General features: G+C 37.6%; 1 protein-coding gene across 5 annotated transcripts in view; it reads right to left on the minus strand.

Moving 5' to 3' along the window:
- The window catches only part of ptprz1a (protein tyrosine phosphatase receptor type Z1a), a 201487-nt gene that overhangs the window by 156178 nt on the left and 31429 nt on the right, over positions 1-13880 (minus strand). For all 5 annotated transcript variants that reach the window (XM_069903388.1, XM_069903392.1, XM_069903391.1 and 2 more), the window contains one exon: positions 4740-4805. In XM_069903388.1, the coding sequence (XP_069759489.1) occupies positions 4740-4805 (66 nt within the window). The remainder of the gene's footprint in view (positions 1-4739; positions 4806-13880) is intronic.

Below are 13880 nucleotides of genomic sequence, written 5' to 3' on the forward strand. Positions count from 1 at the left end.
CTACAGCTGGGATAGTGCCTGGTCCTGGAGGAGCCATATCATGTGGAGTGATTCAAATTGGCTGGCGACTGGCTACTATTCAATTTCAGGCGCATCAGAATCTTACTTTGCCAGCCTTTTCCTTTGCAAATTTTGTCACCAATTGAAACCGATCAAGTGCTGATGCCTGGGCATGTTCTATTGATAGAGTTGCCAAGCCATCGAGTCTCTGTTGCAACATTGTTGAGCGTAGGTAAGTTTTTATAAGTTTGAGCTTTGAGAGAATACATTCACCACTTGCCACTGATAATGGAAGTGTCAGAAGGATCCTTCAAGGAACAGAAACATTGGGCACATTATCCAGGAGTTTTTGTTGTAGTATTCCTTGTGGCATCATAAACATTGGAAGTCTTCTAGCCATTGTTATAAGTTTGCAACACAGATCTCCAGCATCAATATTTTTCTAAATTACGATGATTTACATTTTTATTCTGAATAGATTATTCTCAACACTGATGTAAAAGTTTCATATGACAGGACTATGCCTTCAAACTGTTCTATTTCCCTCTAAAGTCACAGTGTGAGAAGGTGTTGAAACCTACCTTGAAACCTTCATTTGTATAAGCACCTACATAAATGTAATGAGAAAATGCCTGTGGACTTTCATGTCAGTAAGATTTGTTGCATTTCATCCTCTGTGCCATTCAGATACTTAAGAGCTCCTACTTTACCTGAGTCAGACCCTACATTCAAAAAGATGCTTTGGTTCAGAGTTGAAACAGAAGGAGTTTGTCTTTTATTGAAAGTTATAGAAGGATCTCTGCAGTTACCTTAAAATTATGCTTTGAAGTGAAAGCCTTTGAGTGACAGGATTTTTTTTTTTGTTTGTTTGTTTCTTTTAATTCTCCGACATGAAGGCATTTCTGCTTTCCAGCAGGCAGCAAAACGACAGGGTCTCAGAGACATTTTTTATACTGGCTGTAAAATGCTGGGCTGGCATTACCTCTGCTTTAACAACAAATGGACATCACTCATCCATTACCATTCAACTTGGCTTTAATGTTGGTTCAGGGGAAATGGGTGGGGAATAATAGCATTGAATTTGTCCATTCACTCTTTGGTTATGATGCATAATACAAGGTTTGTCCGCAGGTGGGAAAAACTCCCTTATATTCCATCTACTTTCTCCAAAGTGAAGTCCCTTTCCAGAATAGTCAAAACATTCAAGCAATCGTCAAAATAAATTTTTACTTTGAGCAGCAATGCTTCCTGCTAGTGACATTGACTGATTTTATTTTCCTGACGGCTGATGCAGACACCAGTGATGGTTCCATTTTACTATACATTATGCAGTTTTGTGAATACTTGCATAAGTTTACATTTGAGCATAGAATTTCCACTAGATCACACATTCCTTGTAAAATTCAAATGACTCTGCTAGAAAATGTTAAAAGTCAGATGTTAAACTGATGGTTTAGATTTGGGTTTAAATGATTCAGTGAAATACAGGACCAGAAACTGGGTACTTAAACAAATGTCACACTATTTTTGATGTCAATTTACTACAATTACTGTGCGGAAGAAATTCACCGGCATGTTATCAAACAAAGCATCCAATTCTCCAATAGAAAACTGTCGTTCAAATGAATGTGTCATTATTAATAGGCCTGGGCTTCTTTTGAAATTAGATTTCAATATGAGGGTCTTTAATTTGGCGACGCAGCCTGTGCCTGCCTTGCTCGGATGCGCCAGCTGACACTCATGGGTGCACAAAAGAATAAAGATGGCCAAGCCCAGCCAATGGACCCTGGGACGCTGACTAATAAAGTAAGTAGACTCTTGCACATTTGCCCCCTGAACACCAGATGCCTGGCCATCCTGACTGCATCCCTTTGAGGTCTGTGCCATAGGCGGTTGCCTAGTTCTCCTAGTGGTAGCATCGGCCCTGTCTGCCTGCCTGTATATACATAGACTGTTATCCAGAATAGAATATAAGATGCATTGACCTTCTCTTATTTTATATATTTATATAAAAAATTAATTATTTTCTAAAATAAGACCACCTTCCACTTTCAACCTGTGCATTGCTGTCACATGGACAAGAGCTACCTCGTACATCTTGTCTTCCTACTTGGCGCTGCATTTTAGATGCTGGCTTAATCTCTAAAGTTTGAGAAAACCAACAATGCTAATATTGCATGTTATTGGGTAGCAGCAAACCTTTATCCATTGTTTTACTCTTTGCTAGGTATACAAGTGGTATTTCTTTTAACATGAACCATCCAGTTCTGTTGAACATTGACTAATGTTATACACTATTACTTAAAGAGGGAAAATTCTGGGGAAAAAAATAGGGAACACAATTATTTCATAATTCTGACTTCGTTGTTTTGCTTGTACAACATTCAGCCAGAAGACGCACATAATTCTGATTTGCCACATGTAGAATGATCAAGGCATGCACCTGACATTCAGAATCAGTACTGATTTCTGATTAAGACCAAATGTCTTTTCTTTGGCTTGGCTTCGCAGACGAAGATTTATGGAGGGGGTAAAAAGTCCACGTCAGCTGCAGGCTCGTTTGTGGCTGACAAGTCCGATGCGGGACAGGCAGACACGGTTGCAGCGGTTGCAGGGGAAAATTGGTTGGTTGGGGTTGGGTGTTGGGTTTTTCCTCCTTTTGTCAGTGAGGTGGGCTCTGTGGTCTTCTTCAAAGGAGGTTGCTGCCCGCCGAACTGTGAGGCGCCAAGATGCACGGTTTGAGGCGATATCAGCCCACTGGCGGTGGTCAATGTGGCAGGCACCAAGAGATTTCTTTAGGCAGTCCTTGTACCTTTTCTTTGGTGCACCTCTGTCACGGTGGCCAGTGGAGAGCTCGCCATTTAACAAATGTAGACTCATATTAAATGAGCAAAATAACTTGCAGCAAATGTCAACTTTGATATGAATATATATAAATATTCGATCTACGGTGGATACTATCTCACTAGCTCTACACAAAGCCTGGAGCTCCGGATAGCAAAATTGCATACATCAGGATGCTATTTACTGATTAGTTCAGTATTTAACACGATCATCTCCTCATACTCCAAGACCTGGGACTCAACCCCCCATTGTGTAATTGGATCCTTGATTTCCTCACGTTCAGACCACAATCAGTGAAGATTGGTAAGAACATAACCTCCACCATCTACATCAGTACTGGGACATCACAAGCTGCATTCTTGCACCCCCACCCGCGCCTTACTCACTTTACACCTAGAATTGTGTGGCTCGGTACAACAACATCATCATCTACAAATTTGTTGATGATGCCACAGTAGCGGTTGTATAAAAAGGGATGATGAGACAGCAAACAGGAGGCAGATTGAAAACTTGGCTGAATGGTGCACCAACAACAACATATTAGTCAATGTCACCAAAACCTTGGAGCTGATTGTTGACTTCAGGAAGGGTAAACCAGAGGTGTTCAATCCAGTGATCACTTGGGGATCAGAGGTAGAGAGAGTGAGCAAATTTAAATTAATGGGAGACACTATCTCGGGGATAGTTCCTGGACACAGCACACACATGAAGAAAGCACTTCAGCCCCTCAACTTCCTCAGGAGTTTGTGGAGGTTTGGCATGACCTTGAAAACCCTGGCAAATTTCTACTGATAAGTAGAAAGTCTGCTGTCATGGTCTGGTATGGGGACACCAATACTCCTAGCGGAAAGCCTTGCAAAATGTAGTGGACGCAGCCCATGACATCAGAGACAAAACCCTCCCCACCATTGAGAACATCTACAGAGAACGCCATTGACTGAGGGCAGCAGCAGTCATTAAAGACCTTCACCACCCAGCATGTGCTCTGTTCTCGCTGCTGCCATCAGGAAAGTGATATAGGTGCCACAAGACTCACACCACCAGGTTGAGGAACCATCAGACTCCTCAACAACAAACTCAGTCAGAGACTCATTTAAGGACTCTTACTTTTGCACTTTATTGTTTTTTTCATCTCTGTATTTCTTTATTTGTTTACAATTGGCGTTTTTTCTCGCACTACCAAAAGGTGGTAATTCTGCCTCTCCCGCAGGAAAAAGAAACTCAGGGTTGTACATGATGTCATGTATGTACATAAATCTGAAATCCAAATATTTCCACACAAGCACTGAGGACTTTGTAAAATAACTGCACGTTGGCTTAAAGGAAATGTAGAATCAAGATTATTGATTTTGAGATGTTAGTCAGGTTATCCAATCAATCTAACACCAGCTATTTAATAAACTGTCAATTCTTACTGCACGTCCAGGGGTAGTGAGTGAACCAGTCAAGATCAGGCTTATAGGCAACAGAGTTATGGATCGCTTAGGCTCACAAAGGGCTGGGTTGGAAGGGTTACTACATGACCACTGGGTTAGTCAAGTCTGTAACTGTTAACAACAGGTCACTGTGATATAGTAAGTTTACATACTGTAGCAAAACCTTCCTAATACTCAAGGATTAATGATAATATCGCAGGAAATTACCTTGAAAACCCAAAATATCATTCCCAAACCATAGGGAAAGAAGCATTGAAAATTACTTTTAAAATTACATTGTCGTATTTTAAGAAAGTGATTTTAGTTACTGACAAACACTTTCACAATGCATGAAGAGAACAATCAGATATCAGCGATTATATTTTGCTTCAATCATGGTGGTCTTTTGTCATTCAAGTCATGGTCATACGTTTCAAAACTAGATATGGGTTAATAAATTATGTAAAACTAAGTTCTTACCAGCATATGACCATTCTACATCGTCGAATAAATTATTCTGTTGTCTGTAGAATCCAAGAATTATATCTATAAAATGGAGAAAAAATGTTTTAGTAGAATAAAAGGCAATGCAATTGAAACATTATATTCTATAATTACAAAACAAATTTGTTGTTAATTATAGAGCAAGGAACAAACATCACTTAAGCTACCGTTATCCACAGGAACTACTCATTTGAAATCCAAGTTAATCTTGTGGTTTTTACGGTCAACCAGAACATTTAACCCTTCTACAATAACTACAATACAAACTGATTTGCAGAGATGTTCTAGCATCAAGAGAATTTTATAAAATCAAAGTCACCTTTACAGCTCCGTTTAAAATCATAAAATACAGATTGTACATTCCGGGGAATCCATTTTCTTTTAATTCACGATCTTATTCCTTAATAATTTACTTACTTATCTTTATAACTCTCATCAAAGCTGCTCCTGGAAAGAGTCACGAGATGGAGTAGTGGCCAGTAGGAGAATACTACCCCTCTTTAGAAAAGAAGAAAAAAAGTGAAGAAAACGCAAAGCTCAAGAAACACAAAACATCAAAGTAAAAGATAAAGGTGTGGAGAAAAGAAAGAAAATGGCACCTAAGAAGGAAAAACCAAAACCAATGGGAAAAAAAGAAGGAAAGACGCCGGAAGAGAAAGGAGAAGGCCTTACCCGCATGAAGATGCAGGGACCCGCCGTCGACAGAGGAGCCTGCTCCCCGAGGTTAGTGGAGACCACGCAGGGTCACAACCTCCTGACCGCGGGGCTGATAAAATGGCTCACTGAGCCAAACAGAGGTGCGCAATGCGCACAACAAGGAAAAGGAAAACACCGACGGCAGGGGGGACCAGCTGTGGAGTGAACTTACAAAGTGCGACCAGCAGAGAGATGCCTGACAGCAGGGCTCTCTGGTGGAAGAAGAGGAAAGCAACGGGAAAGGGAGTGATAAGAAAGAAAAACAGCAACAGGAAGCCCAACAGATAACTAGCCCAGAAGAAGAGGACCAACATCAAGAAGCCATGAAAAAAAACACCCAAAAAACTGAGGCAAGCAGCTCAACAAGAAAGTCAGAAGAGACACAGATGCAAGGAAGAGAAGTAGAAGACACAAACCCAAGAGCAGTCACAGAAGAAGAAGGAGAACACCAAGCTCTGCACAGAGGAATAGAAGGTAAAATAAATGGACAGTACACAGATAAAAAAAAATTTCAAGAACAAATGAAAGCATTAAAAGAATGGTTGACACTAGAATTTAGTGAAATGAAAAGAAAAATGAAAAGTACAGAAGAAAAAGTGAGTAGAAAAGAAAGTAGGGATCATGACAGAAGTAGGGAAAAGATTAGAAAATGTGGAAGAATGAGAAGTGGTTGTAGAAATGGAAGTGAACGACTTAAAAAGAAAATTGAAAGAAAATGATAAAAAAGTTAAAGAAACACAGGAGTTGTTAGCTCAGAAGATGGATATAATGGAAAACTATAGTAGGTGAAACAATATAAAGATAGTGGACCTAAAGGAAGATGAAGAAGGCAAAGATATGAAAGAATTTATAAAAGAATGGATCCCAAAAGTTCTGAGAATGCCAGAAATACAATAAGGAATGGAAATAGAAAGGGCACACAGAACACTAGCCCCGAAACCAAAGCCACAACAAAAACCAAGATCCATTTTAGTAAAATTTCTGAGACACATGACAAGAGAAAATATATTGGAGAAGGCAAGGAATAAAATTAGAGAAGACAAAAAACCATTGGAGTACAAGGGTCAAACTTTTTTTTTACCCAGACATAAGTTTTAAACTCCTAAAGAAGAGGAAGGAGTTTAACACAGAAAAATTGATCCTATGGAAAAAAGGCTATAAATTTATGTTAAGACATCCGGCGGTGCTTAAAATAGTTATCCCAGGGGAAAAAAACAGACTGTTCTCGGATCTGGAGAAAGAACGAGAATTTGCAGAACACCTGCAGGACAGAAAGAGAGATGAAGAGATGTAACAAGAACGAAGAACGACGACAAACTACATACAAAGATGTAAAAATAATGTACAAGTAAGAACTAAAGAAGGGAAGAAAAGGGAAGTAAGGGAGAAGGGGGAAAAAGAGGGGGAAAAAAGAGAAGAAAAGAGGGGGAGCTTTGTTTTAATGTGAAGATAAAAGTCTTTTCTGGAGGGGGTTGGGTGGGAGAGAATAACAGTCACTGTGAAATCAGTTGACACTTGCGAACGGTTTTGCAATCCGAATGGAGAGGGGAGTTGTGGTTGTCCGGCAAGGGACAAGGGGCAACTCAGAAGGGGAGGGGGGAATTTGGGGTTAAGGGAATTTTAGATGTGGGAGTGGTTGAAGTATTTTACATTTTTGAAGTGATGGTCATGTTGAACTATATGACTATAAATATTAATGGAATACATAACCAAATCAAAAGGAAGAGGCTATTAAATTTACTGAAAAGAGAAAAAATAGATATAGCATTCGTGCAGGAAACGCACCTAACTGAAGTGGAACATAATAAATTAAGGAGACACTGGGTAGGGCACGTAACGGCAGCATCATATAATGCAAAAGCCAGAGGTGTAGCTATATTAATCAAAAAAAATATACCATTCAAAATAGAGGAGGAAATAAGAGATCCAGCAGGGAGATATGTAATGATAAAGTGTCAGATATATTCAGAATTATGGCATTTGGTCAATATATATGCATCTAATGAAGAGGATCAAAAGTTTATGCAAGATATTTTTTTGAAGATTGTAGATACGCAGGGGAATATATTGATAGGAAGGGATTTTAACCTTAATTTGGACCCAAAGGTGGATAAAACTGGACAAAAGACTAGCAAAAAGAACAAAGTACCAAATTTATGGTTAATTATTCGAGTAGACATAAAACATACTCAAGCATTGACCTGTTCCTGTTGTCAGCCCATAACCAAGGGAGAGTTAGGAAAACGAGCTAGATTGTTATCTGATCATTCAACCCTGTTATTAGCAATAGACTGGAGGACATCCCACCAAGAACATATAGATGGAGATTAAACTCCATGCTACTTAAAAGACAGGAATTTAGAGAATTTATTGAGTGCCAAATTAAAATGAACTTTGAAATAAATATGGAATCAGTGAACGACAAATTTATATTATGGCATGCAATGAAAGCCTTCATTAGAGGGCAGATATTAAGTTATGTAACTAAGATGAAAAAGGACTACAATCGGGAAATAGTACAGCTGGAAAGGGAAATAGTAAGTACAGCAAAAGAACTAGCAGCAAGGGAAGATACATCAAAAAGAAGAGAATTGGCGGACAAAAAAATGAAATACGAAACATTACAAACGTATAAGGTGGAGAAGAACATAATGAAAATAAAGCAAAAGTATTACGAGCTAGGAGAAAAAAACCCACAAAATATTATCCTGGCAACTTAAAACAGAACAAGCTAAAAGAACTGTATTGGCATCAAGAAAAAAGGACAAACAAATTACATATAACCCAACAGAGATCAATGAAAACTTTAAGGAATTCTATGAACAATTATACCGAACTGAGAACAAAGGGAAAGAAGATAAAATAGATGAGGTTTTATCTAAAATTGAACTACCTAAATTGCAAGAAGAGGAGCAAAACAAATTGATAAAACCATTTGAAATTGAGGAAGTACAGGATATATTAAAAAAGCTACCAAACAATAAAATGCCTGGAGAGGATGGACTTCCAATAGAATTCTATAAAACATTCAAAGAGTTATTAATTCCTCCTCTCCTGGAAGTAATGAACCAATAGAACACAAAACTTGCCAATTTCATGTAAAACAGCAATAATTACAGTAATAGCAAAGATGGGGAATGATCCACTAACACCAGCATCATATAGGCCAATATCTCTACTTAATTCAGATAAGATAATAGCAAAACAATTAGCAAACAGATTGGCTGACTGTGTACCAAAAATAGTAAAACTAGATCAAACTGGATTTATTAAGAAAAGACAAACAACGGACAATGTCTGTAAGTTCATTAACTTAATCAATGCAGTAAAAGGAAATAAGATACCAACAGTGGTTGTTGCTTTAGATGCAGAGAAAGCCTTTGACAGGGTAGAATGGAATTATTTATTCAAAGTATTACAGAGGTTCAACCTACCAGAGAAATATATTAATTGGATTAAAGCATTGTACAAGGAACCATTGGCAAAGATGACAGTAAATGGATGTATATCGAACCAATTTAAATTAATCAGGTCAACTAGGCAGGGATGTCCACTATCTCCATCACTGTTCGCTTTAGCAATAGAACCATTGGCAGAACTGATAAGAACAGAAAATAAAATAAAAGGGATAAAAATAAAGGAGAAGGAATATAAAATCAGTTTATTTGCAGATGACATCATAGCATACTTAACAGAACCAGAAATATCAATAAAAGAACTACGTAAGAAATTGAGGAATATAGAGAAATATTTGGGTACAAGATCAATGCAAATAAAAGTGAATAATGCGGATTACACATTTAAATGGCAAACACAAGCAATCCGATACCTAGGTATTAGATTAGATAATAACTTAGGCCACCTATACAACTTAAATTATCAGCCATTAATGAAGAAATTACAGGATGGCTTAGAACATTGGAAAGAATTGCCACTAATACTGATAGGGAGGGCAATTAAAATGAATATCTTCCCAAGAATACAATACCTATTTCTATCATTACTAATTCCCTTAACAGAGAAATTCTTCAATGAACTAAAGAGAATAATAAGAAAATTCTTATGGAAAGGGGGGAAACCGAGGATAGCGCTAGATAAATTAACAGAATGGTAGGAACAATGTGGTTTGCAGCTACCAAACTTTAAGAATTATTATAGAGCAGCACAATTAAGATATCTATCAGATTTTTATCAAACAAAGGAAAAACCAGATTGGACTAAGGTAGAGCTAGATAAAATAGGGGAGAAGGTTCCAGAACATAAACCTTATAAGTGGGATGAAAAACTGGCGCAATATAGAAATTCACCAGGACTGCACCATCTGCTCAACATTTGGAAGAAGAATCACGTAGAAAGGAAAAAAAACAAATTACCAACTACCAAAATTATTATTAATGCAAAATCAACTAATCCCTTTCACAATAGATAACCTTTCCTTTAGAGAATAGGAGAGAAAAGGAATTAAAAGAATAGAAAATTGTTTTTTGGGAAATAATTTATTATCATTTGAACGAATGAAGTACAAATATGGAATAACTCATGGTACAATGTTTGCATATCATCAATTGAAAGCTTATTTAAAGGATAAATTGGGAAACAGACTGAGATTACCTGAAGGAAGCAGCTTTGAATATGTGATTACAGACACAATGATAATTAAAAGATTTATAACAAACATGTACATCAAGCTGCAAGAGAAAGAAAAGGATGAAATAAGCTATAAACCCAAACAAAAGTGGGAAAAAGATTTAAACATAAAGATAAAAAATGAAATATGGGAAAATTTATGCTCTGGAACTATGAAAAATATAATAAATACAAGGTTAAGCATGATACAATATAGTTGGCTACACAGGCTATATATCACGCCCCAAAAGTTAAATAAATGGGACCCAACAGTATCAGACAGATGTTTTCACTGTAAGAAGGAAATGGGAACAACAGTACATGCAATTTGGGAATGTGAGAAAGTGGAAAAGTTTTGGGAAGATCTAAATCAGGTATTAAATAAAATCACAAAAAGCAACATCCCAAAAAATCCAGAGATCTTTCTCCTAAGTAATATAAGAAGTAAAGAATTAGGCCTCACACTGGATGAAGCGCAAAAAAGATTTATTATGATAGCCTTAGCTGTAGCAAAAAAATGTCCAATGTCAACTTGGAAATCAGAAGAGAGCCTGAGAGTACAGCAATGGTACATGGAAATGAATAAATGTATTCCATTGGAAATAATAACATATAATTTAAAAAATAAAGTCACATTATTTGAACAAATTTGGGAACTATACATGGAACACAACAGAGAAGGTCTACTGCGGACTTCCACCCCCCTAAAATGATAGAATGAGAAGAAGACGAAACGAACTGATCCAGTGTGTAAAAGTAGATGACACAATTTTCTTGTTTGTTTTCATTGTGTGATGACATTGTTTAATGGTTTTATTGTTTTGTATATGTTGAATGTTTAATGGATTTGAAGAGGGGGTGGGAAGGAGGGAGGGAAGGGAGGGGGGAAAAGGGGAGAAAATGCCATTATGTATATTAAAGAGGGAAATGTTTGTGTGTATTTGGATTAATATGGTTCATAGTGTTTTTGGCAGTCTTTACAGTAAAGACATAAACAATGATCAACATTGTCATTTCCATATTATCAACCATAATTCCTGCTTTCTCTTTGTGATATATATTTGTATTGACTTTTACATGTAAAGATTTTTTCCAGTTTGGTTTTGCATTCTATTTTCTTCTTTGTTATCAATTTCATGGTAAACTTTTGGTTATTTCTGAAACGTTCTCAATCCCTAGGAGTCCTACACTGCGCAATTTATTAATCAAATATTATCACCAGCTTCTCCATTTAACATTGGCTGAACCCCTTTTCTGGTGATGCTTTTATTCCTCTAGGACTGTATGTTCATTGAAAATATTATTTCCTTAAAGTTTGCAATAAATTATCAATGTTTTAATCTATTTTCCTAATTTATTTCAGCTAATTTGCCCTTGGAATTAAATAGAAGTATCCAACTTCAAATTTAACCCCACAGCTCGACTGGGCAATTGAGTTCAGCAGTTGGAGCCATAGGTTTAAAAAGATATTCCACAGATAGTAGCTGATAGGGCAATCGAGGTCAGGTAACCCAGGCATCACTATAAAAGTGAGGAACTGTGGAGTCAAAAGAGATGGGGAAGATCTTAAATGGGTTTTTTGCATCAGTATTTACTCAGGAAAATGGCACAGATTCAAGAGTATTTAGGACAAGGACTGAAATTATGGAACATATACAGATTAAAGAGGAGGAGGTGCTTGCTGCCTTAAAGCAAACAAAGGTGCATAAATCCACAGGACCTGTCAAGATATTCCCTCAGACCTTGAAGGACTCTGGTGCAAAAATTGCAGGAGCTCTGGCAGAAATATATAAAATGTCCTTAGCAATGGGTGTGATGCCGGAGGATTGCTCACGTTGTTCTGTTGTTTTAAAAAGGCTCCAAAAGTAACCCTGGAGATTGTAGGCTGGTGAGCCTGATGTCAGTAGTAGGTGAATTATTGGAAGATGTTCTAAGAGATTAGATATACAAGTATTAGGATATGCAGAGACTGATTACAGATAGTCAATGTGACTTTCTGTGTGGTAGGTCTGTTTAACCAATATTATGGAGTTTTTCAAGGTTACCAGGAAAGTTGGAAGGCCTTTGACAAGGTTCCAAGTGGGAGGTTAGCCAGGAAGGTTCAGTCACTCAGTATTCATGATGATGTAGTAAAAGGAATTCGACAATGGCTGGATGGGAGAAGCCAGATGCTTCTTGTTGTCCTGTGACTGTCATATACAGTGTCAAATCTTTGATATCACAAGATCCAAAGGTCCACTGTGCTAACATGAATCCACACCAGAAAATTACAATCCAATTTAGGAAAGTAATCTACACAGGTTAAATCAAATTCTGTGCACGTAACAATCAATAAACAGATGCTAATTGATCCAACGCCTTCAAAAGCATATTTTAAATCATGTGTATTTCGGGTTAATAATGTTGAAAGACAATCACGTGATACTAAATGGACATGCGTATCTCCACCAAGAAGAGGTAGCCTTTAAAGCTTCGCTTTGTTGCACTGTGCATTTATATTTGTAGATTAGATCTCCACAAAATGAATTGAATGATTTGTCTTTGTTATTTCTGCTAATCCCTTGTTGTTTGTAATAGTTATGTTCTTTCACAGAAGTGTTATTAGGAGATGGTCACCAATGAATCACATTCACAAACCAACAGATCAAACTCAAGTCCAAGGAACAAATTATCCTTTTGCCTTTCAACCAAAGCATGGATGATCAGCAAGATTTGAAAAATGTAGGTAAACTTCTCAAATAAAATATAAATCATTTGCAACATATTGACAAGAGACTAGCTTTACAGCCAAATTTTGGCCAGAGTCAGTTTAAATATATGGTTTTAAAAATACGACCTGCTGGAATACCAGCCAAACAACAATGGCCCAGAATCTTCCTACATAACATTCAAGTGCGGGCAGAAATAGAAATGCCAAACTTCGAAACAGGTGTTTCTGACTGTCTTCCAATGTTGGAAGCCTCAAGAGTTCCAGTAGTGAAGAACAATTTTCTGGATTTCCCCAGAATTTGTTCTGCGGAATCTGCTTGCTGATCTGTGCCAGATTAGGACCAGCAGAAATTCAACAACTCTACCCCTTTCAATAAGACACTAACTGAATGGGAGAGGCAAATTTCAAGTAATTTATATTTTTGAATGAACTAAAATTAATAATTGCATATCATTATTTAGAAGTGCTTTAATAAAATAAGCTGAAAAATTATGTTTTTTAAATGTTTAACAGTAAAATTAATAATTTTTGAAAGTCTGAATGTCAGTGAAATTCAGATACATGCAATGTTTTAAAATGAGAAGCAGGTTAAAGCAGCAGGCAAGAGGTGCCAAAGCTGTGGAGATTGTTCTGACCCCACGACATAACTGAAAAAGCCTGTGGCTGTGTGGGCTTTGCCAAACATGTTGGAAGCTGCTGTTGGGACATCTGCACCAATAAACATGTTGGAAGCTGCTCCTGGGACATCTGCACCAATTAAGTGTTGGGAAGAAGAATAACAAGCCACCGTGACACGATACTGGCAGTAATTCCAAATCACCAAGCAAGTCACACTCAATAGCACCTGACCACTGTGCTGGGCCTGTGGCCACGTAAACCTCAAGCAGGCAGCGACTGCCAGTTATATTCAAGACTCTGTTTTCCATCCTTCTTTCAAGCTGAACAGGGCAGGAGCAGCAACTGGGCCCCTTGGAGAGCTATCTGGCTCTGCCATCAGATTGGTACATCTAAAGCCCCTTTCACACTGCCAATTCCACGTGGGTTAACTAGCTATTTGAGCAGGTCAGTTCCCAGCAATCCTGTGA

This window comes from Narcine bancroftii, chromosome 11, assembly GCF_036971445.1.
Source record: "Narcine bancroftii isolate sNarBan1 chromosome 11, sNarBan1.hap1, whole genome shotgun sequence".
Lineage (NCBI taxonomy): Eukaryota > Metazoa > Chordata > Chondrichthyes > Torpediniformes > Narcinidae > Narcine > Narcine bancroftii.